The 21,500-nt window shown below is 39.1% G+C and overlaps 5 protein-coding genes across 5 annotated transcripts in view; 1 reads left to right on the forward strand and 4 right to left on the reverse strand.

Moving 5' to 3' along the window:
* The window catches only part of CBG02727, a gene marked incomplete at both ends in the record, with an annotated part of 14,467 nt that extends 7,367 nt beyond the window's left edge, over positions 1-7,100 (reverse strand). Inside the window, 5 exons of the mRNA XM_045242452.1 lie at positions 6-2,059; positions 2,156-2,339; positions 2,420-2,569; positions 2,625-2,768; positions 7,032-7,100. Coding sequence (XP_045092221.1) covers positions 6-2,059; positions 2,156-2,339; positions 2,420-2,569; positions 2,625-2,768; positions 7,032-7,100 — 2,601 coding nt within the window. The remainder of the gene's footprint in view (positions 1-5; positions 2,060-2,155; positions 2,340-2,419; positions 2,570-2,624; positions 2,769-7,031) is intronic.
* Positions 7,101-8,719: 1,619 nt separating this feature from the next.
* Positions 8,720-8,903, reverse strand: CBG25617 (the record flags this gene model as incomplete). Its single annotated transcript, XM_045242453.1, has 2 exons — positions 8,720-8,767; positions 8,847-8,903. 2 exons carry the CDS (start codon positions 8,901-8,903, stop codon positions 8,720-8,722), a joined length of 105 nt encoding a protein of 34 aa, XP_045098153.1.
* A 1,069-nt stretch (positions 8,904-9,972) lies between these two features.
* CBG02724 lies at positions 9,973-14,022 on the reverse strand (the record flags this gene model as incomplete). Its single annotated transcript, XM_002630938.2, has 9 exons — positions 9,973-10,125; positions 11,735-11,799; positions 11,847-11,952; positions 12,005-12,109; positions 12,164-12,242; positions 12,297-12,448; positions 12,795-13,124; positions 13,230-13,394; positions 14,020-14,022. 9 exons carry the CDS (start codon positions 14,020-14,022, stop codon positions 9,973-9,975), a joined length of 1,158 nt encoding a protein of 385 aa, XP_002630984.2.
* A 1,676-nt stretch (positions 14,023-15,698) lies between these two features.
* CBG02723 lies at positions 15,699-17,556 on the forward strand (the record flags this gene model as incomplete). The annotated part of the gene is made up of 5 exons (XM_002630937.1): positions 15,699-15,778; positions 16,320-16,505; positions 16,578-16,687; positions 17,063-17,390; positions 17,439-17,556. The coding sequence occupies 5 exons, from the start codon at positions 15,699-15,701 to the stop codon at positions 17,554-17,556; spliced, it is 822 nt and encodes a 273-aa protein (XP_002630983.1).
* A 1,325-nt stretch (positions 17,557-18,881) lies between these two features.
* CBG02722 lies at positions 18,882-20,775 on the reverse strand (the record flags this gene model as incomplete). Its single annotated transcript, XM_045242454.1, has 5 exons — positions 18,882-19,097; positions 19,507-19,695; positions 19,740-20,058; positions 20,104-20,264; positions 20,725-20,775. The coding sequence occupies 5 exons, from the start codon at positions 20,773-20,775 to the stop codon at positions 18,882-18,884; spliced, it is 936 nt and encodes a 311-aa protein (XP_045092222.1).
* Positions 20,776-21,500: the final 725 nt, after the last annotated feature.

Here is a 21,500-nt window from a genome sequence, read left to right on the forward strand (position 1 = left end):
GGTACAGTTAGCGGGGTCTTAGGGACCACCCATGGGTTATAAGTCCCTGAGACCGGCTGACTGGGAGCGTTGTAAGCCGCGTGAGAGGCTTGTTGAGCCTTGGCCTGATTCTGAGCCTGGTGTTGTGCAAGGGTGAACGATTGGCTAGATTGTGAGGCTTGTGCGTATTGCAGTGTAGGGGTATTCTGGTTTACCCGGTACTGAAGGTGGAGGATTTGAGATTGAGGTTGTGATTGAGAGGATGTTTGGGATGGTGCTGATGCCGGAGGTGTGAGGTAAGTTTTCTGTTGGTTCTGGTAGTATTGATGTGGTTGTGCTGGTGGTAAAGGTCGGTTAGGATCACCTTGGGTTACTTGAAGCCTTGGAATAGATACTTGGGATGTTGATTGAGGCTGAACATAGGATGGCTGGGTTTGAACCAAGAAAGGTTGTACTTTTTGAGCGTAGGACGGTTGGGGTGGAATATAAGTAGGTTTCGGTCTAGTAGTGGCAGTCCCCTGATCTCTTAACAACCCCCAGTCCTCTTCATTTATTTGTTCTACCACCACCCTTGGCGCCAAAGTCGGAATGATCTTCTCGTTGAAATAAGGAAGAACACAATCAAGGAGACAAGCTGGCATACAGGCAGGAATGCATTTTGACGAAGCCGCTCCGTTTGGTAGAATAGGTGGGTTGTAATGTTGAGGGGTTGATGGATTGCTTCGCAGATATTGATAGGCGCATTTTGGATCGCAAGCTGGACGGCAACCTTCTGGGCATGAAATGTAGAGAAGTACTTGCATGGCGACGACGCAGTTTGGGTTACAAGCTGGTAGACAAGCTGGGAGACATTGATCACGTTGTGGTGCAGGTGAAGTGGTACCTGGAGTGAGTGGTGCTAGGGTGCTGGTGGTTAGAGGTGAGTTGGTGGAGGTGGTGCCAAGGTTGGCAGGTGTGGTTGGCTGATCATACTGTGGGTAGTCATAAGGCTCTACAGTAGTATACTCTAGCGGTGGAGGAGATGTTTCAGGCTCCTCTTCAGGATCATAAGGCTCATAAGGCTCAGAAGTTGTCCCTTCCACCGGATAAGAAGTGGTAGGAACTTCTGGTTCCATTTGGGTTGTTGTTAGTTCTTCATCTTCATATTCAAGTTCAGTGCTAGTGCTATCTGGATGCAGTGTGGTGGTTTCGAACTCGTAAACAGGCGTCTTTTCGGATGTGGGTACCTGTGGGGATGGAGTAGAAGTAGTAGTTGTTGTAGTTGTTGTAGCTTCTTGGATACATTGTTGCTCACATGATGGTTGACATTGTGGGATACACTGAGGGATCTGGGGTGGGGGTTGGGTAGCGACTACCTGCGGTTGAATGTACTGCTCCAAACAGGTTTGAAGGCATTGAGGCTGACACGGTGGGATGCATTGATTGACTACGGGGGCTGGGGCCTGTGTGGTAAGAACCACTGGTTGAGTACAAGATGGGAGACACGCTGGCATACAGCTGGGGACGCATTGGATTTGGATTTGAATGGGAACGGGGGCTAGGGTTGGGATGTTGGCTATTGGGATTTGGGTGGTTGTGGTGGTAGTGGCGGTACAGGATGGTAGGCATTGGGGCATACACGTTGGTGTACACTGAGCCCTCACCTCAATGGGTGCCTGTTGTTGCTGGGTTTGTGAGGAGATTGCTCCGATGCTATCACACGAGAGTTGGCAGGCAGTGGAGCACGACGGTGCACAGACGGATGGTTGGGTGGCGGTACACGTGGAAAGACAACGGTTCTCGCAGCGAGACTGACACGTGGCGGGTGGTGCTACAGTAACTGGAACGGTAATCCGCACCTGTTGGGGTTGGATTTGCTGGACTTGGGCCTGAACGGGAGCGGCCTGAACGCGTTGAGAACACTTGTCTGAGCACTCGTTGTTGCAGGAATTGGAGCACGAAGCGGCAGCGTTGCCTTGGGAAATGCATTGGGAATGACAGGATTGAGTACATTTTGGAGCGCAGTTCGAGTCGAAATAGGCGTCGTTGATGTCGAGAGTTATTTTGATCGTTGGTTGAGAGGTGACAGCAGTGGTTGGTACTGAAAAATGATCGTATTAAAAAAAATAATTTAGAAGTTGAGTACAGGCATGTGTCTATTTTATAGTACCGAGCAGAAAAAATCTTAACATCTTACATTGTTCGTTGGTGGCACATCCGAACTGACACGATTGTCTGCAAGTTTGTTGGCAAACGGCCGGTGGAGAGTTTTGAGAGACACATGCTCCTTGACACACATTCTGGCACACATTCTGACAGGAATCATCAACAGTTGGAGCAGAGGCGACTGGTACGAGGGGCTGAGGATTTGGTGGAGTGACCTGGAAATTTTCTATTCTGGTTTTTAAAATCTGGAAATCGGAGATCTTGCTCCATTTTTTCAGTCCACAAAAGATCCCACCTGAATATGTGCAATAGCATTCTGAGCAGCCGATGCACACGTTTTATCACAGGTGCTCTCGCAAGTTGTGGAGCAAGCGAACGTGTTGCCTGTGCTCTTGGAGCAAGATGGAATACAGGCTCGGACGCAGGTGGCTGAGCAGTCGGAATTCTAGAAAATAAAGAAGTAAGAAATAGAATTTTGGAATCTTCTTTTGAAATCTCACAATTTCAGCTCTCGGACATTGTGGCTGACAGATTGGCGCCTGTTGACACGTACATGCTGGTAGAGAGATTTGTGCGAAGAAAATTGGTTGTTGTTGACAGTTACAGAAGTTCGAGCATCCGCATTGACGTTTTAGGCGACGGCTCTGAATTGGGACAAATTGAGAATTCAAGAACCCCACCCTATACGAGGATTTTGAGCTCAATCATCTCGGTCCCTTCAAGAGATATCGAAAACATTTCAACGGGTAAAGTGTTGGTAAATTCCCGAAAAAAAATTATCATTTGACCCATTTTTATATCTCTCACAGGAACCGAGATAATTGAGCCAAAAAAGAACGTACAGGTTGGGCTTCAGTTAGGCCATTTACGGTACTTTCTTTTTATTTAAAACTATGAGACTTGTTAGAAGGTTTAGAAACTTTGTAAGAACTCAAACAGTTTATTCACATTTATCATTTAATTTTTCTCTAATCATTTTTATTTTTCCTGCTCTTCTGCTCATATTGTCTTCGCACTCACTTTTGCGGAAGGCTCATGTAAACATGAGCAACAACGATAGAAAATCTGTATTTCTGTGTCATTCGTGAGAAAAACCACTCGACGTTGGACCGGTACTCAACAACACACGGACAACATTCATATGCGTTTTTGGAGATTTTTTTGGAGGTGATTCCTGGAGGATTTGGATGGAAAGGTTGTGGTCATTTCAGGAAGAACCACAGATGATATGTGTGTTTCGTTTTTTGTTTTCGTTCGGAAGAAAAAGAGAGAGAAAGATCGAAAGATGAGTGGAAGCAGATACGTTTATAAGTCGACAAGATTTTAAAACTTGTTTAATTTGTGTTCTAGAAGTTTCAAAATATTAGGAACTTTCAATTAAACTTTCAAAATCTCAAAATTTCAGAATCAATGTTTAAAAGTTACAGTATCCCAAAAAATTTAAAAGTTCCAAAATCTGAAAAATTCAGAATCTTGGAACCTTGAAATCTTGAAACCACAGACCCCTTTGATCTCAGAATCTCAGAATTTGAAAAATTGCCACTTCTTCAGAAAGTCAGTATCTCAAAAATTTGAAAGATATTGGAAAGAATCGCCGTAATCACTCAAGTCAACTTTGAGCTCAATTATCTCGATTACTGATAAATCAATTAACATACTATCACAAATATTTTATTAGTAAAGAACTTCTCAATACATTTCACGGAGAACATGATATACGAGCTCGAAATTGATGGTTTGGGTGACACTCTATTAGGAATTATATTGCAGGTGTTCATACATCCAGATGTCCACCTTCAGTTCCCAAAAAATGCATACTGTGGGTTTTCAAAGACCACCTTCTAAAACGTTTTAAACCTGCTCCTACCCTACTATTCCTCTTTTTCCAAATACGGAAAATGAAGTATGTGTTCCTATATAAATCAGTGAAACTCCTTGAAAAGTGTTAAGTGGACCCCACTGTTTTCTCTTATCACCTTATCCTTCTCCTCAACTATTTCCTTTCCAATATCTCATTTTCATTTCTCAATATCGGATATCCGATTTCCTGTTGGTCATTCTATTGACTCTTTTTTGACGATAATCAAATAGAACGAGAGTCGGTTATGGAGGAGGAGAAGTGATCGGTGCGAGGTGGTTTCGGCAAGCTTGGAGGCATTTTTTCGAAATGCCGGAGAGAGACAAAAAAAAGTCCATGACAGAATATGGTACATTGAAAAAAGTGGTACGGGAACAGGATCAATTTTTTTCCAAGTAGAGAAAAAGAAGACTGTGGATATTTTGAACGGACTGATTATTGAATTTCATATTCAGAAAAAACTGGGATAATCGGGTTTTTAAAAGAATTTTGAAATAGACGCAGAATGATAAGCAAATGAAAAAAAGAAAATGATGTTTCTGTATCTTGTTAGTTCTCGGTAGTGGATAGAAAAAGTTCAATAGAGCCGTAATCTTTCGAAGTATGAAAAATTGAGACTCCAAATTCTGGGTTTTAGCAATGTTCAAGATTTTAGAGAGTTCTAAACTTAACGAACATTCAGAAACATCGATTTTCAGCTTCTGAGGGTATTAAACTTTAGACTTTCTTTCTGAGACGTTTAGATTTTAAAAGTAGATCCACTTTGATTTCCAAAACTTCAAAAACTTTCTAGACAATTTATTTGTTTTGAGGCTCTAAAATTTCTATATTTTACGTATGAAGTGCTGAAATTCTAGTTTCTCTATGAATTCTATGAATTTCGGACTCACTGATTTTCAGACTTTTAATTATATAATCTTATTCTATCAAATTCTGAAAATTTCTTAAATTATTAGTCCTCATATATCTTAAAACTTTAGTTTGTTCCCTGTTGGACTTTATTTTTCATCTACTCCTTTTTCAGGATTACGGTATCATTTTCATTCTCTTCCTGCTATTCTTCTTCTATTTCCGTCCCTTCCTTTGTCACCATCCGGAGAGGGGGACAAAATCATCTTTCATGGATGGAACAGCGAAGAAACATTCTCAATTTTCGAAACCTTGGACCCAGTTTTTTGTCTCATTCTCTCTCCAGACATTCTTCTCGCTTCTTCTATTCTATCCTATTTTCTTTCTGTGTGTATGAGAAGGTCATGATGTTAAAGAAACGGAAGAAAAACCGAAAAACGGACAGTGTTTACCCCGTGTTTTCTTTTTTCATTGTGTTCGACGCCTCCCTTTCCAACAATTGCTTACAATGGAAACAAACTCTTGCGCTGGCCCCCTGCTCACCGAGACAGATAGAGAGCTCCAGAAGAAAGGAACGGCTGATGGTCAGAGAGAAAAGAATTGAAATGGAAACCTTCGGAAGGGGTTGGGTTTGTCTCTTCTAAGCAGGCTTTTAGATTGACAGAAACACCTGACTCAATTTGGAATTTGGAGAAAGTGAAGAGAGAAAAAAGGCGAGATGGTTTGAGAAAATTGGAGGGTGAGGAAAATTCTGAGATGCTGAGTCAGTTGAACTTTGGCCCAAAAGGAGAAGGGCAAATCAAAATGTTTCTTGAGTGTCCACCGGCCGGTTTCACAAGATTTCGTCATGAATCTGGTATGGCCCATACCGTATGAGGAAGTCTTGGTAGAATTCAGAATAAAAATATTATCGATGTAGAAGTTTGAATACCGCGCTCTACTGCACATAAAAAACTTTTCAATTTTTCCTTTGTTAACCACGAAAGGTGGTAGGTAAATTAAAATAAGTACGGTAGTGCGCGGTATCCAGGCTTTCATCCCTTTAAAGGGGGCGTCCGCTAATTCCAAAAATTTTGAGATTTTTATATCAATCGATCCAGAATTTTGGGTCGGGAAAAAAACTCTCTTGGAGGATAGTCCGAAAATCACTCGTTCTTAAGATATATGTCAAAAAAAAAGGCAAAAAAATCAACTTAGAGGGTGCAGATTAGGGATCTCGACAAGAGGCAGAATCCTTGAGGGTGCACGCAAAGAAATGAATAAAAACGTGAATTATTTTCCTTGTTATTCTCCATAATCCGCACCCTCTACGTTGATTTTTTTTGACCTGTTTTTGACATATATCTTAAGAACGAGTGATTTTCGGACTATCCTCCAAGAGAGTTTTCTTCCCGACCCAAAATTCTGGATCGGTTGACATAAAAATGCCGGTTTGATAACAAAAAAACGAAACGGCTAGAATAATGAAAAGTTGTTTCCTGGATCAATGATTCCTCATTAATTGAACAGAATTGACAGATTTTAAGTAACTTTTTTATTCCAGGAGATGATTTTTTCAAAAATTTAGGTCAGTTCGTTTTTGAATTATTTTTTACAAATATTAAACTATAACGGCAAGTTTCAGAAATACTGGGACTTAGAAAAAAAGAAAATACTAATTTGAACAGCGGACATTTGCATTTTTTTAAAAACTTCCTCCGGATAATAAATGTTTTTCGATACTAAGTATGTTACGAAGAGTTTATTCCAAAGACTATTTTTTCTACAAGATGAATTACACAATAGAAAATTGAAAATGATCCTCAAAGTTTTTAAAAATCTACTGTATGAAAATCAGAGGTTTTCGATTCCAAGAGATTACAAGAGAGAGACATACGATGTCAAAATTTCGAAAACAATTTCTTCTGGTAACAGAAGTTTGAACTACAAATAGATAAACTAGTCCAAGGAATTGGAGTATTATACAGTAACCCAGATACCGTCGATTTTTGAACTCAATTGTCTCGCTTCTTGTGAAAGATATCAAAAATTTGTCAACGTATAGAATATTGTAGATATTCTGATAAACAGTTGATCAGATGACGAATTTTTAAAATCTTTCAGAGTAATCGAGATAAATGAAGCTCACAGTGGACGGTTTGGGTGGGCTTCTTCAAGAGGAAATACGGTATGTCAAAACTTTGAAAATTCAAAAACTCACTGCTGCTGTGGAAAGTGCCAATAAAAGGCAGAGTAGGAATAGTAACCGAAGAGAAGTTGGGCGTCCCATCGGGATATATCTCTTGTGGAAAATTTGAGACCAGTTTCAGCAAGATGGGCTCAAAACGAAATCTTCAAAGGAAAAAGGGAGAATAAAATGAAGACGAATATATATGAGTCAAGAAAATATAATGATGATAATAAGTGCTTCTTCTTCTTTTGAGTTGTTTCTTTTTGCTTCTTCAAAATCTATTCCGCACTTTTCTGTCTCTCTCGATTCTCTCTCGCGTCTGGATGCTTACTGCTTGAAGAGCTCAGGGGCGGTAAAAGCTTCCCGCGCGGAATGCTCTCGGGAGCATTTGGGGAGGTGTGAGGGCGGAGCTTTACCGATTTCCGCGCCACCGGGCAAAAAGGACAGCCTGACGCGACGGCCGGCAAAATTGCCTGTTTGTTTGTATTTCGCCATGTACAAATTTCACAATTTTTGCTATGAATGTTCGGACAAGGGAGAAAAAAGGAAGGCGGAGAGAACGTTCTCCTTGAGGAAATACACACTAATTTGGAGCTCTCCGCAGAGAGATAAAATAGGGGACGATCCTCTTGTCTGTTTCCGATGATTGTTTGTTTTTTTATGGGTTAGAAGGCATGTTTTGTTTTGTTTCGAGAGGTTCGGAAGGAGGGAGGAAAAAGAAGAAGAAAGGGCATTGTGTATGATTAAGCACAAGTGATTAGCTGATTTTTGATGAGTGCCCCCCGAGAAATGGCAAAAAATGGGATGGAGAACAGGAGGATTTCCAAAAGGAGAGCTAAAAAAGGACAAGTGCAAAAGTGGGTTGGCAAGCCTCAGCTGGATTTGGAGACGAAACTGGATTTTGATAAAAATCAAAATTTTTCAATTAATGTTTAAAAACTTGTATATTTTGTGAAACCAAGTATTCGAAGTCAAGAGATTAGAATTTTTGTGGTCTTGGAGCTTCTGAGATTTGAAGTGCCAATATTTTTATTCTAGAGCTGGTTTTAGCTACCGTAGAACCTGTAATAGAAGGGCCCCCTAACGTTCAACTTCAGCCAATTTATCTCGGTTCCTGTGAAATATATAAAAAAAAGTTGTCAACTGATAATTTGTTTGTCATAATATCAGATATGATTTGTCAGTTAAAACATTTTTGACATCTTGAGAGAAGACTCCAGATAGCTGCCTAGTAAACCAAGGCTGTCCAAAATGACGGTCCGCCACGGCCACCAGCGGCCGAGCATTGCACTGCACAGCTTTGGGTCAAACTAATTTATTGCTTCGAAACTCGATGTGGTCGAAGTTTTCGCAAATTTTTGGAAAACGCTCGAGGTACTGATGGAAATTTCTACTCATGATATGGCTATCTTTTTCAATTATATTGTTGGCAGGAATAGTCCTGACGGTCCTTATCCGGAAATGTTATCGAAATCTAAAACTTCAGATTCACACTGATCGACATCCTGATCAGAACTGATTGAGGTTCCATCCCCAATGGTGATTCCCAACTCAAATTATCAGACAACAATTCAAACACATCAAAAATTAAATTTCATTTTCCTTTCATTTCACATTAATAAAAAAATAATCATTAGCTTTAATGTTGTGTCAAATGGCGACTAGTCGCCGATGTAGTTGGTGGGTTTGGAAGAAAGTTGGCTGGTGACGTGGCCCATCTAGAAGAGATCCTCGTTGGCAGCCTCCATGGAGAGTTCGATCCAGGCCTGAAATTTGGATTCTGTATACTGTTGTTAAGAAGAATTCATCTGAATTCTGCACCAAACAGTTCTATAAATCCCTTACCACAGCCGAGTAGGCAAGAGTGGAAACGACAAGGACGGCGGTGTAGATGGCGTTCATCTTGGTGGTTGGTTGATTTGGTTGGGTTGGTTGGATCTTCCTCTCCAGTCTCTGATTCTTATATACCCACTGATTTGTCATCATTTAGCTGATAACATCTGTTTACGCCATGTGGCAGAAGCAAATGATGACAAATAGATGGGCATAAAAGGGATCGGGAGAAGCCGAGATTCAATCGATCCGATCGAAAATTCAATCAATCAGAGATGAACGCCATCTACACCGTGGTCCGTGGAAGCAAATGATGACAAATAGATGGGCATAAAAGGGATCGGGAGAAGCCGAGATTCAATCGATCCGATCGAAAATTCAATCAATCAGAGATGAACGCCATCTACACCGTGGTCCTCGTTGCATCAACTCTTGCCTACTCGGCAATGGTCAGTCTGGGAGCTCCTGGACGTTTCCGAATGGTGACGTTTCAGAACTCGACATTTCAGAACCCGACACTTCAGAACCCGAAACTTCGGTACTCGACGTTTGAGAACTTTTCTGCATTTTTGCGTAGGGTTTTACTCAAACGTAAAGTTCTCAAACGCCGGGTTCTGAAGTATCGGGTTCTGAAATGTGAAGTTCGAAAATTTCGAGTTCTGAAATATCGAGTTCTGAAACGTTGTGGTTCTGAAACGTCGTGCTCTGAAACGTCCAGGAGCCCAGTCTGGGAGAACTTGGAATCTGTTTCTATTTCAGACAGGAACTGTTTTGTCATTGAAATTATAAGGTTCTGAAATTCCCAGCTCGAGCAAACAAGAATTTTTCAGGCCTGGATCGGATTGAGCATCTACCCAACTTCCGAAGAAGTCCTCTTCTAGATGGATCGACTACCATGTCATCCTCCACGTCAAATCCACCAAGCATGAACCATAGTCGATATAAGTGCCCAAATAAAGCGCCTTATTTTTTGTGTTCTATTGATATCTAGCAAACTACAGTAACCCAAGAATTTATTAGAAAAAATCGCAAGTCAAAGACAAGAAAAAGCATTGACTAGAAACGGTCAATTTTTGTACTAATACAGTTGAAATTAAGTTACTCCGAATTTACAGATAAAAAATAAATTAAAAATAAATTATTGGCGATGAGCAAAGTCTTCACCGATTCGTTCGGTTTTCGTTTCCTTCATTCGGCGTCGCATTTTCGATTGACATACTGGATAACACGTTGTTTGACACGCAGCCATACAATTTGGGTTATTTGGAAGACATTGGTGTTCACATTGGACCTGGAAAAAGAAAATTAGATTAGAAGAGATCAAAAGAAACAAGACTGTCTAGCTTCTCTACGTCCCTCAGATTACAGTTCCAGAAAAAATGTCGAAAGTCATATGTAACACCTCTTCAAAAACCTATTGTTTCCAAAATCTTCCAAACGGATTGTTCAGCAAAAAAAGAAGTGAAAAACATAGAAACAATAGAATTATGAGAGTGTCTATGTGAAGACATAGTTCATTGGATACTATTTTCTGGTGTTCTATTTGCACAATGTTCTTCGGTTTTTCTCGCTCCGACACTCCGAAATAGTCCGAGAGAACACATGTGAAGCGCGATTTGGAGAGGATGGAGGAGGATGAGCAAGATTTCAGAGAGGGAATGCTCAAGTGGATGGTCACTTGGCGGGCAAAAGAGAAGGAACAACACAACGGATGAATTGGGATTAACAGCTGGATTTTGAGAAAAGGGATCCAGGAGGAGAGGATCTAGAATCTAGAGAAACTAGGATTTGAAGGAAAAATCTCCTGTTACCGGACTTTAATAGGTACTGTATTTCTCCGGTTAACATAAAACCTGTATTAGAAGGGCCGGCTCCAAAGTAGCTCATGCCCTTTTATTAGACGTTTCAATTAGAGGGGCCTTTTTATTTTTCCAGTCATTTTTCCAAATATCTTTATCGAGAAATTCGGAAAATTCTTGTTCGAAATTTGTGAAAATCTATCATCCATCAAAATTGAGAAAGTTTTCAACCAAAAAATAGTGTTTCAATAAACTGTTGTGAAATTGTGGAATTTCCGGAATATTTTTCACTGAAAACAGACGGAAATTTTTAATTTCGAACAACGCATTTTGAAGAGAGCCCTTATACTACAGGGCCCTCATTTTTTAAAAGCCCATCCCGAGAGGCCCTTCTATGAGAGCGGTTCTTTTATGAAAGGGATCGCACTTGGGTTCAAGCCAATAGGTCAGAAATCGCGCCCCAGTAAACGTGAGATTTTAGAAACACGGTGAGTTTTTCACTACCGAATGCGAAACAGTCTGCGACGTTTAAAAGTACAACGGACAAAAAAAATCTGATTCATTTTCTTACTATATATTCTTCATAAAATTTACTAAAAATTTATGGAACAGAAAAAAAAGTTATGGACTAGAATTCGAGAAAAAAAATTCCAAAGTTGAAGCAGCGGTAGTGAAAAACTCACCGTGTAGAAAAAATTCGCTGCTGAATTATGTGGCTGAGGATCAAACTTTTAAACGTTTCACGAAAAAATCACGCGTTGCAACTCGTTGATTAAAACTAATTAGGTCAAATCCACGTCAACTTGGAAATTATTAAATTTCTTCTGGCCTAAAAGTTATTTGGGGCGCGTTTTTTGACCCGTTGGCTTGAACCCAAGTGGGATCGTTCTAATACAAGTTTTACGGCATGTCAAAACCTCTATATTTACTTTCTTTCGATTTCCTCAGTCCCAAAAATAACTTCTATTACATTTTCGTCATTCGGTTATTCTGAAGTTTTTGATATTTTTTTACAGGAACCGACACAATCCGGGATTCACAATAAATATCCTAGTTATTTCTTTTTTTCCGAATTCTAAAAAATGTGTTTCTGAAACTGACCAAGCACTCGTTCCTACAAATCGTTCCTAGTGTGATCACTGCTGGTGCTGGCGTAGTTGTGGTAGCTGAAAAACTTTAAGTTTTCTAAAAATCACTCAAATTCTTAACTCACTATCTGGAACAATGATTGGAACTGCTCCAATAGGGATCAGCACAGCTTGAGCAGGTTTTTCAGTGGTCTGTGGAGGATTTGTGACTTGGGACAGGGCGATTTGCATCTGGAAATTCTTTGTGTCAGTTCATGCTATACACATTTAAAAAAAAAACAACCTGTACAGTAAACATGCATTGTTGTGTGCAAGCTGGCATACAAACCGACACACACTGACCGCCCGTCGATGACGTCGGCTGAATTTGAGTGGTGGCGACGGCGACCTGCAAGCTTTGATCTTGCACATTTTATTATGTTCTCGATGTCTGTTTTTTTACCGGCTTCACAATAGTACAAGTGTCCTCACAGGCTGGCGCGCAATTCGATTGGCATTCGGTGCCAGGAACTCCAGAAGAGCTGGAAAATCGAGGGATCGTAAACAATTCTTAAACTGGATAATCAGAAACTTACGCGCAAACTGAAAGACAAGCGCTGCTACAACTCGTTCTACATGTAGTTTCATCGGTTTTCGAGTCAAACATTTGGGTGATCACTTTCAGTGTTGGACGCAATTTGGTGCACACGAAGCTGCATGCTGGTTGGCATTCCATTGGACAGGTGATCTAAAAATGCGAAGTTTTGTTTGGACCGCGAAAGATCGGGTTAAAAAAGGTATTTTCTGTGATACGGTACGTCGGCAATCGTGAATTATTTATAACCCATTAATTTACCGTGAACACTCTAATAGAATGACCCCCCTAGCTTTCAACTTTGAGTCAGTTTATCTCTGTTCCTCTGAAAGATACTGGCAAGTAGTAACCTGACAAAATGTTTCTAATATTATGATAACCATTTTGTCAGTGGACTGCTTTTTGATATCTCTCATAGGAACTAAGATAAAATGGATCAAAGTTGACGGTTTGGGAGGCATCATATTAGAGTGTTTAAATTATTTTTCTATGATTTTACCTGAATCTTCTGACTCAAAATAACTGGAGCTGGAGTGGTAGTTGTCGTTGGTTTTGTTTGCAATGATCCTGCAGGAATCACAAATCGATATTCCTGAATATGTGATGGAAGTGGGATCATTACAGTCGTGGCAGGTGCTTGAGTGGTGGTTGGTGCGGGTGTGGTTCCCTGTTTGGCACAAGTGAATTCGCATGCTTCGTTACAAACTTGTCCGCATTTCATATTAAAATTCAACTTGTTACAAGAATCAAGGCACGAGCTCTCACAAGTCGACACGCAGTTGTATGGCTTGAAGAGTCCGGGAAGAGATGGTCCAGTGATTATGTTTCTCTGAAAGTCAAAAAATACTCTGTGTATGTGTATCGGAGTGTTTTTTTTAACTTCAAGAAGACCAATTATCTCTTACTCATGGAAACTAAATTTAAAAGCACTTACCACATTCCCTTCAGTGCATATACATTTAGGAGGTACTGGTGGTGAGCATGTGCAAATCATTTGTCCTCCACCGAGCTCTGGGGTCGGCATTACCTGACAACCACATTTCGGAGCTTCGCCAGGCGTACAGTCGCAGTTTTGTCGTTTCGTTCGTTTTGGATTCGCCTGGAAAACAGAGAAAGTTCATGATGTTCTATGATTAAAAAAATCTGATTTTATTAATGTTATGTCACATATTCTGGGATAATAAGTTGATTAATGACACTAATTGTTCTCAATATACATTTATTTCTGAAATACTCTTTCCCATCACTAATTTGATTGTAACCATCTCACAAAAACATTTTTATTGTTACTTGAAAAAATTAGAATTTATAGAATTTATGAGGTCTATTAGTTAATTTCACTTCTTGATTATCTTTCTACTTTTTTGGATAAAAAGGCTTTCAAACTTCATTTTTTTTTGCAGAACACTGATTCTGAAATCTATAGTTCATTTGAACAAAGTAAAAAAGGAGAAGCCTAAAATACCGTAAAACCTATAATAGAAGAGCCCTCTTTTTTATGTTTGAGCTAATTTATCACGGTTTCTGTGAAAGATAAAAATATGTAAACTGATAAACTGTTTTTCTTAATTTCACAATCTTTTTATCAACTGACGTATTTTATAAATCTTTAACAGCAACCGAAATAAATTGGCTCAACGTTAAAAGTAAAGGGGGCCCTTCTATTACAGGCTTTACGGTAGTATGCAAAGGGATTCAAAATATATGAATGAGTAATTTGATACCATAAGAAAGATCTGAAATCGGAAATTCAAAATCGCATTTCAAAAAAGTAGAAGTTCTTTAATGCCAAAAAATGTCAATGATCAAAGAAAAAAGTAGGACTTCAGTGAAAATAAATAATTTGGAAAAAAAGGTGACTGTAGGTTAGAAATATGGCACAGCAAATGTGGAGAAAAATTTTACTACGAAAAAAAGGAAATTAGAATATGAAGAGAAGAATCGGATGTGAATTGTGAAGGATGATTTCAGAAAGTTTGATAAATTTTTGTTTCGTTTTACCAGAATTTTTACTCTCAAAAAAGTTAATAATCAAGAAAATTTAAAATTTTAAAATTTTAAAATTACCTGTACACTAGAAATGACCAAAATAACAACGACTAGAATGCCGAAACTCCTCATTATTCTTCTTCTCACCAACTGACAAGCAAAATGTGCCAAACTGTGCCATTTTCTGCCTTATTTAAGCTTTTTGGCGCTCAAATCGGCCGTCGGGCATCCGGTCGGGACGTTTTTACCCCCCGGGCGTGTGCCGCTGTGTGAACCTTGTTATCGCTTTGTTAATGAACAAGATAATGCGCATGATAAACAGAAGAGACGAGAAAAAGGCGGCAATTGGGAATGGAAGACAGAGAGGAGGAAGAACAGTATAAGAGTCAGAACACAATAAAGATACATGCAAATTAACGAAAGAAGAAGGAAAATAACTCGTGAGATGATGGAAATCAGTGTTTGAGTGACGAATTAGTCTGGCAGCGAACTACACTCTTCTGCTGGGTAAAAATTGAAAGTGGAAACAATTTGCATAAGGTGGGGTTCGTTGGAAACCATTTTCGACTTTAGTGATTTCTGGTTTTTTTGAGTCATCCACTTTTGTCAGTTTGAAGTTTTTCTTTATTTACACGTAGTTCTGATATTTGCCAAGGTATAATTTAGCTCAAAGTTGACTGTTTGGATGAACTTCCTTTAGAGGACGTACGGCAATTAAAATTTAATCATACACCACCTTAAAAAATAGGATATTCAGATGCCGATTAAAATAAAAACAATATCAGTGTTTTTGAAGCCGTATGATTCACCTGGCCGGCATCTATGTGCTTTAATATTTCAGACGAACTGTTTGTCGATGTTCGTTTGTAAAGGATAGTGGGTCTTGTCACTGTAACAACTTTTTCACTTGTTGATTTGGATGATAGCACGGTTCTTATCCCTATACATTTTTTTTTCACAATACGGTCTCTGGATTAACTGTACAGAAAGATAATCTTGTTCATTTATTTGATTTGTGTGGTCCATCTGAAAAAACTCTGAGCGGTCCCAGAAAACAGTGCTATCCAACTAATCCTCACACATTGGATGAAAGATCCTATTTGGATGGTTGAACCCACAAAGGAGTGAGTGTGTTTAACCAACCAAGGATTAGCCACCTAACGTCTTCACAATTCGGTCTTTGGACAAAACGTAAAGAATCGGTATCTTGCTCGTTTATTTGATTTGTGTGTCAGCGAAACGTTTCTACCGTCCAGACGCAATGGATGGTCCCAGTTGCACAGAAGCGGGAGTATGTTTACCTAATCAAGATCATCCTACAATCACCATTGGACTATCCACGCCTTCAGTTTATTATTCTGATAACTGTTTCTATTCCTCTACCAACATCTCAATATTTTCAGAACCACAAAAAATGAAACTGAACAAATATCCGTATTTGGTTCAAAATGAGATCTTCGATAACATGAGTTTCCCCAGTCTATTTCTGCTGTCGTTTGTCTCCAAAAATGTGAAGAAATAGATCAAATCGTCTCAATCGCCACGATTCAAAAGTATCGATTCAGTTGAGTATTGACTTTCGGTGAGTTATTATAAGGAGAAGTTTAATCATAAAAAGTCTCCTTAATTCAGATTAACCGACGAATTTAAATCTCCGGCAGCATGATCCGCATGAAAAAGATAACGTCGTCAAATCTGTTCATAATTATCTAATCAGCTTCATCGGAGATTCTGTGGAGTATCATTGGATAATAAATGACTACAGCAGTATTACTCCACAACTGCAAAACTTATCAGTGTGTATTCTTCTTCCTTTTGGGTTGAAATTTGCTGCCGAGAATAACGTTGGAACACTTTTCTCATCATCTCCAAACTTGAAATATTTTCATATGTCTCTCATATCAACCATATTAAGCCCTGAATCCGAATCCAAATTGTATCAGGCTGAATCTATTAAAATCAGCCAACTTGGAACGGCGATTCCTGCAGTTTTACGTCATTTTCAAGGAAGACATGCTATTTTCAAATACTTTAGCTGTGACATTTCAAAATTCATTGAGTTTGTGAATAGATGGAAATCAGGAGAGGCTTATCAAAACCTGGAATACTTGAAAATCAGAATTGTTAGCCATGATGTCCGCCAGGACGAGATTCTGAATGCAATTGAGGCAAAACATATTGATGCACAGAAAACGCCACTAACGCACCCTCTGCCCAGACGGTATGATATTTTTTAATATTGAAAAATATTTACTCCTCTGTAATTTTTCTGAAGTAAGCAATCGCTTTTCAGATACACTGAATATACTAAACAACCGAATACGGATCCGATCATCAACCACTCCTATGTCGTTCGAGAATCGGATAATCGTGTGGCATCTTTTCTAATTGCTAAGTTTTGGAGTGTGGGATAAAACAGAAGAAGAGTTTTTGAGAATGATGGAATAAATGAGATCGAGGAAAGTTACAATCTGTGTGTTTCACACCTTCCACACCATTTTTGAACAATTCCGTCTCTGGAGTAAACGTACAGAACCCTTATGTTCCTCGTTTATTTGGTTGGTGTGTCAACGAAACGTTCCTAAATAATCCAGACGCAATGAATGGTCCCTTTTGAACAGAAGCGGGAGTATGTTTACCCAATCAAGGTCATTCTGCAATCACTATTGGACTCTCAACACCTTCTGTTTATTGTATTATTCATCTTCTCTGCCAATCATTTGTCGTTATTTTCTGATGATTGTTTCTATTCTTCTATCAACACCTCAATACTTCCAGATTATCAAATGAAACTATCCAAGTATCCGTCATTGGCCCAAAATGAGATTCTTGATAACATGAGTTTCCCCTGTCTATTTCTGTTTTCGTTTGTATCCAAAAGTATGAAGAAACTGATCAAATCGTCCCAATTGCAACGATTCAAAAGTATCCATTCAGTTGAGTATGACTGTTGTGATTGGCTTTCACATTATTTTAATATTTGCTACCAATCACGAATTAAGGAGACATTCACATATGCCCAGAAGAAGGAAACTGAAAATAGGGATAAGGCGAATAGAACTGATCATTTTTCGTTGTACGTGTCTGGATACATAATTGACTTTCGGTGAGTGAATATGAGAAAAAATTAATCATAAAAGTATCATTATTCCAGATTTTCCGAATACAAATCTCTGGTGACAACTTTTCATCCGTATGAAAAAGAACATATCATCAAGTCTATTCATAATTATTTAATTAGTCTCATCGGAGATTATATGGAGTATCATTAAGCTCAGAATCCGAATCCAAATTGTATCAGGCTGAATCCATTAAAATCAGTCAACTTGGGCATTCGAATCCTGCAGTATTTCGCAACTTTCAAGGAAGACAAGAAATTTTAAGATGCTTTAGCTGCGACGTTTCGAATCTGATCGAGTTTGTGAATAATTCAAGATCGACTCCCCCAGGACAGAATTATGGATGAAATTGAGGCAAAACACATTGATGCAGAAAAAACGCCACTGACACACCTTTTGCCCAGACGGTAATGTTATTTTTAATATTGAAAATAGTTACTCTTCTGGAATTTTCCTGAAGTAAGCAATTTTTTTCAGATTCATTGAGTATACTACACAAACGAAAACCGATCCGATCGTCAGCCACTCTTATGTCGTTCGAGAAACAGATAATCATGTGGCATCTGTACTATTTGAAGAAAGGACGCTAAGTTTTGGAGTATGGGATAAAACAGAAGAAGAGTTTCTAAGAATGACGCTAGGGCACCGTTCCTCGTTCAGAGTGCCCTTGGATCGCCAAATCCCTGCCCTTAGCTGGCAGATCTAGTGTCCCTACCCTCTCGGGCACGATTACTGCGTTGCAGCGGTAGCTACTGGTCTCCCAAGATTGCTAAAATTTTACTGAGTTTTCATGTTACTTTTTTGTAAGCTTTCGATTTTCTTCTTTATATGTAATCAATTCTAACATATATTTTTTGTATTCCTTACAATTAGATTAATCACTTGTTCACCGCATCCAGAAACAATGATTCTGTTTTGCGGATTATTGAGTATTAAACAAAATATCAATATTTTCTGGATAAGCTCTGATGTTTTTATCAAAATTGTAACTTAATCTATATTTAAACCTGAAAATTATCAACCCATTATTTTTTATTGCTTGATTTTTCTTTCGAATATGCACCAATGGAGCACTATTTCTTCCAAATTTTTTAAAACTATGCTCTAGTATAGATGATGACGATTCTCGCCCATAATTCAGTTCTTTGTTCGTCCACCCGCTCCCAAAAATTCCACTACACGTCGAAAAAAAGCGAATAACGACCTACAAATTGCCACAAATCGCCTTGTTCTCAGTTCGTCTCTCTCGATTCCTGTCTAGGCACAAAAGAAAAAAAGAGCACTTGAGAAATGTGTAGTATGATGTGTTTTTGGCCGCGCACGGAGCATTGGTAAAACTTTTCGGTCGTTGAGCTCATGGACAATAGAATGAAAAAAAGAAGCATGAAGAAAGAGGAGGAATGTTCATTTGGGGGAAAGAAAAGGTGTCTCGTTTGTACAAGCAAATCCTTTAAATATGCAGAAAATGAGTGCGAATTTTAAACTCTGCAGCATTGCGAGCCACAAATTGAGTAGCCTGACGAGCAGGAACACGAGCTTCCAGATGTTCCAGACATGCAAGGAACCACCAGGGTCCTCGCAGTATTACACGTCGATCGACAGGTTTGTTGGCATGCGGGAATGCAGACGCTGAGGGATGATGTAGACGAACATGTGGAACGGCAGCCACTGTTACAGGATCGTTCACAAGGGGTCTGAAAATGATAAAATTTGATTTACGTAAAAAATATTTGGTCCGGAACAATGCCTGGGTGACGGGTCATTAACCCGCACATTTTCTGTCTGATCACTCAGAACAAGACAGTTTCAAAAAGTATTTTTTTATCTTCATTTTTTTCATTTAAAGTACCGGTCAATAAGGGGTACAAAACGTATTATTCAATCAGTTTTTGGCCATTTGACTATTTTCAGGAGTCCGGGACTCGACTACCAAGTGTGGGTGATAAAAAACATTAGATTGAAAACCTTGCTTGCACAGAATTTTTTGAAATCATCTAGGTATGTCTTACATTCTCCAACATTTTCAAAGTGATAGGATACTTGAGCGCTGAGCTCCAAACTCCTGAAAATGGTCAAAATAGCCGAAAATCCACTGAAAAATACGTTTTTGTACATTTTTAGCCGGTACTGTACTTTTATACCCGTCTCGACTCTTCGCAATCTTACCACAACAACTAAATTATTGGTGTTATTGCTGTTACAACTTCCTCCCGAGCAAGAGTTGCACGATCCGAGACACGTGTTTTGGCAGGTTTGACGACATGTTGTAGTTGTGCAAGCAGATGAACATTGCTGAATATCCAATTTCCATTTTCTCGAAAAAGTTTTTAAACCACATTTGAACAAGAGTTCTGACAGTTTCTTACACTTGACGGGATAACAATTACTATTGGTTGACTTCCTCCATTTGAACAAGCATTTGAACAGGAGTTGGAGCACGTGTTGGAGCAAGATGGTGTCGTACAGATTTGAAGGCATTGAGTATTACATCTGGATGTACACGAATTTGTTACAATACCACACAGAGATGAGCAAGAGTTGGTTTCACAGGTACGGATGCACGATGGGGTGGTACATGCGGAGGAGCATGCGGATTGGCAGGATGAGCACGAGGGACCCGTAGAAATAGAGATGGTAGAGCATTGTTGGTTGCACCTGGGAATGAATGGTTGTCGAAGTGAATCTTAATAGAAAACTCACTGATTTCCACATTGTTGTGTACAAATTGGTGTGGTACATGCCGATTGACATTGTGCCATACACACGGGGATACAGTAGGAGCTTGACGATGAACAGCACGAGCTGCTAGTACTTCCACAACATTGGCGACGGACTCGGCTTACGGTCGTGAGTGGGAAGAGCTGCAATTCTTCTTGTTTCTTGAGATAGTTGTTTTTGAGGGGTACTGTTGGTCAAAAAATAAGCACAGGAACATGCCCTATTTCCTTTAATAAGAGCCCGACTGTCAACTTTAAGCCCATATATCAAATTTTCTGTGAAAGATATCACAAAGTGGTAAACTATCAAAATATTTGTCATACTTTCAAAGCATTTTGTCATTTTACGACGTTTTGATTTACAACTTTTTCAATATCTTTCACAGGACTCGAGATTAAGCACAAATCAGTCCGTTCGGGCTTCTATTTAAGGAAATTCAGTAGATACGGAGACAAGTTGATACAAATTTATTTCTAGTTATAGTGTAAAATTTAAAAACTCTGAAAATGAAGTTGGTTTTAAACTTTTTACTCTAAAAAACTTCTCTGCAATTTTTTACGAAAATGTTCGAAGTACTCTAAAATTCGAAAATCTAAAACTCACCTCTGCTGAGACCACCGGTATAGCAAGGAACACAAACATCCACATTGTCATTTTGTTGCTCTTCAACAATTCAAATTTTTGTCACACTTCACACAGAGACTCGCTCACTTGAAATGTTTTGCATTTTATATAAAATTTGGACACTTTACCCGACTATCCGGATACCTCCTTTTTTGAATGACTCCACCCTCTGGTGGACTCTGGTGGGTCTCGGGCGCCAAGAGGAGCACTTGGAAGAAAGACGAAACAAATAAATAAACAACAAGCTTCATTTGTGACACACAGGTGTTCAGGAAATTGAGTCGACCGTATGTGAGGGGAGAAAAAGTGCGCGAAATTCAAAATGAATTGACACTTTTAAAAAACGTCATTGACCGGAAATGGGAATGATATTTGTGTGCTCAAGCTGTAGTTTGATTTGTTGAATAGCTAAGGAATTTCAAGGACCTGGAAGAGAGAAACTTTTTGGATTTTTGGTCAGCTTTAGGTGTGCGAGGAAATAAGGAATTTTTAAAAGTGCATATTTCGTGCAAAGTGTGTGTGTGTGTGTGTGTGTACTGTAGATTCTATAGATGCCATAAAGCAATGTTCTGCCTTATAACTTGAACGAGTACGTTTTTCGAGCTAAGGATATTTCGGGGATGTTCATACCGTATTTCCTCTGATAGTAGGTCACTCAGACCGTCAAGTTTGAGCTCAATTATCTAAATTTCTGTGAAAGATTTCAAAATCGTGTCTACTAATGAAATGTTGGCAATATTATGATAATTAATTTA

This window comes from Caenorhabditis briggsae, assembly GCF_000004555.2.
Source record: "Caenorhabditis briggsae complete genome, chrII, whole genome shotgun sequence".
NCBI classification, from domain to species: Eukaryota; Metazoa; Nematoda; class Chromadorea; order Rhabditida; family Rhabditidae; genus Caenorhabditis; species Caenorhabditis briggsae.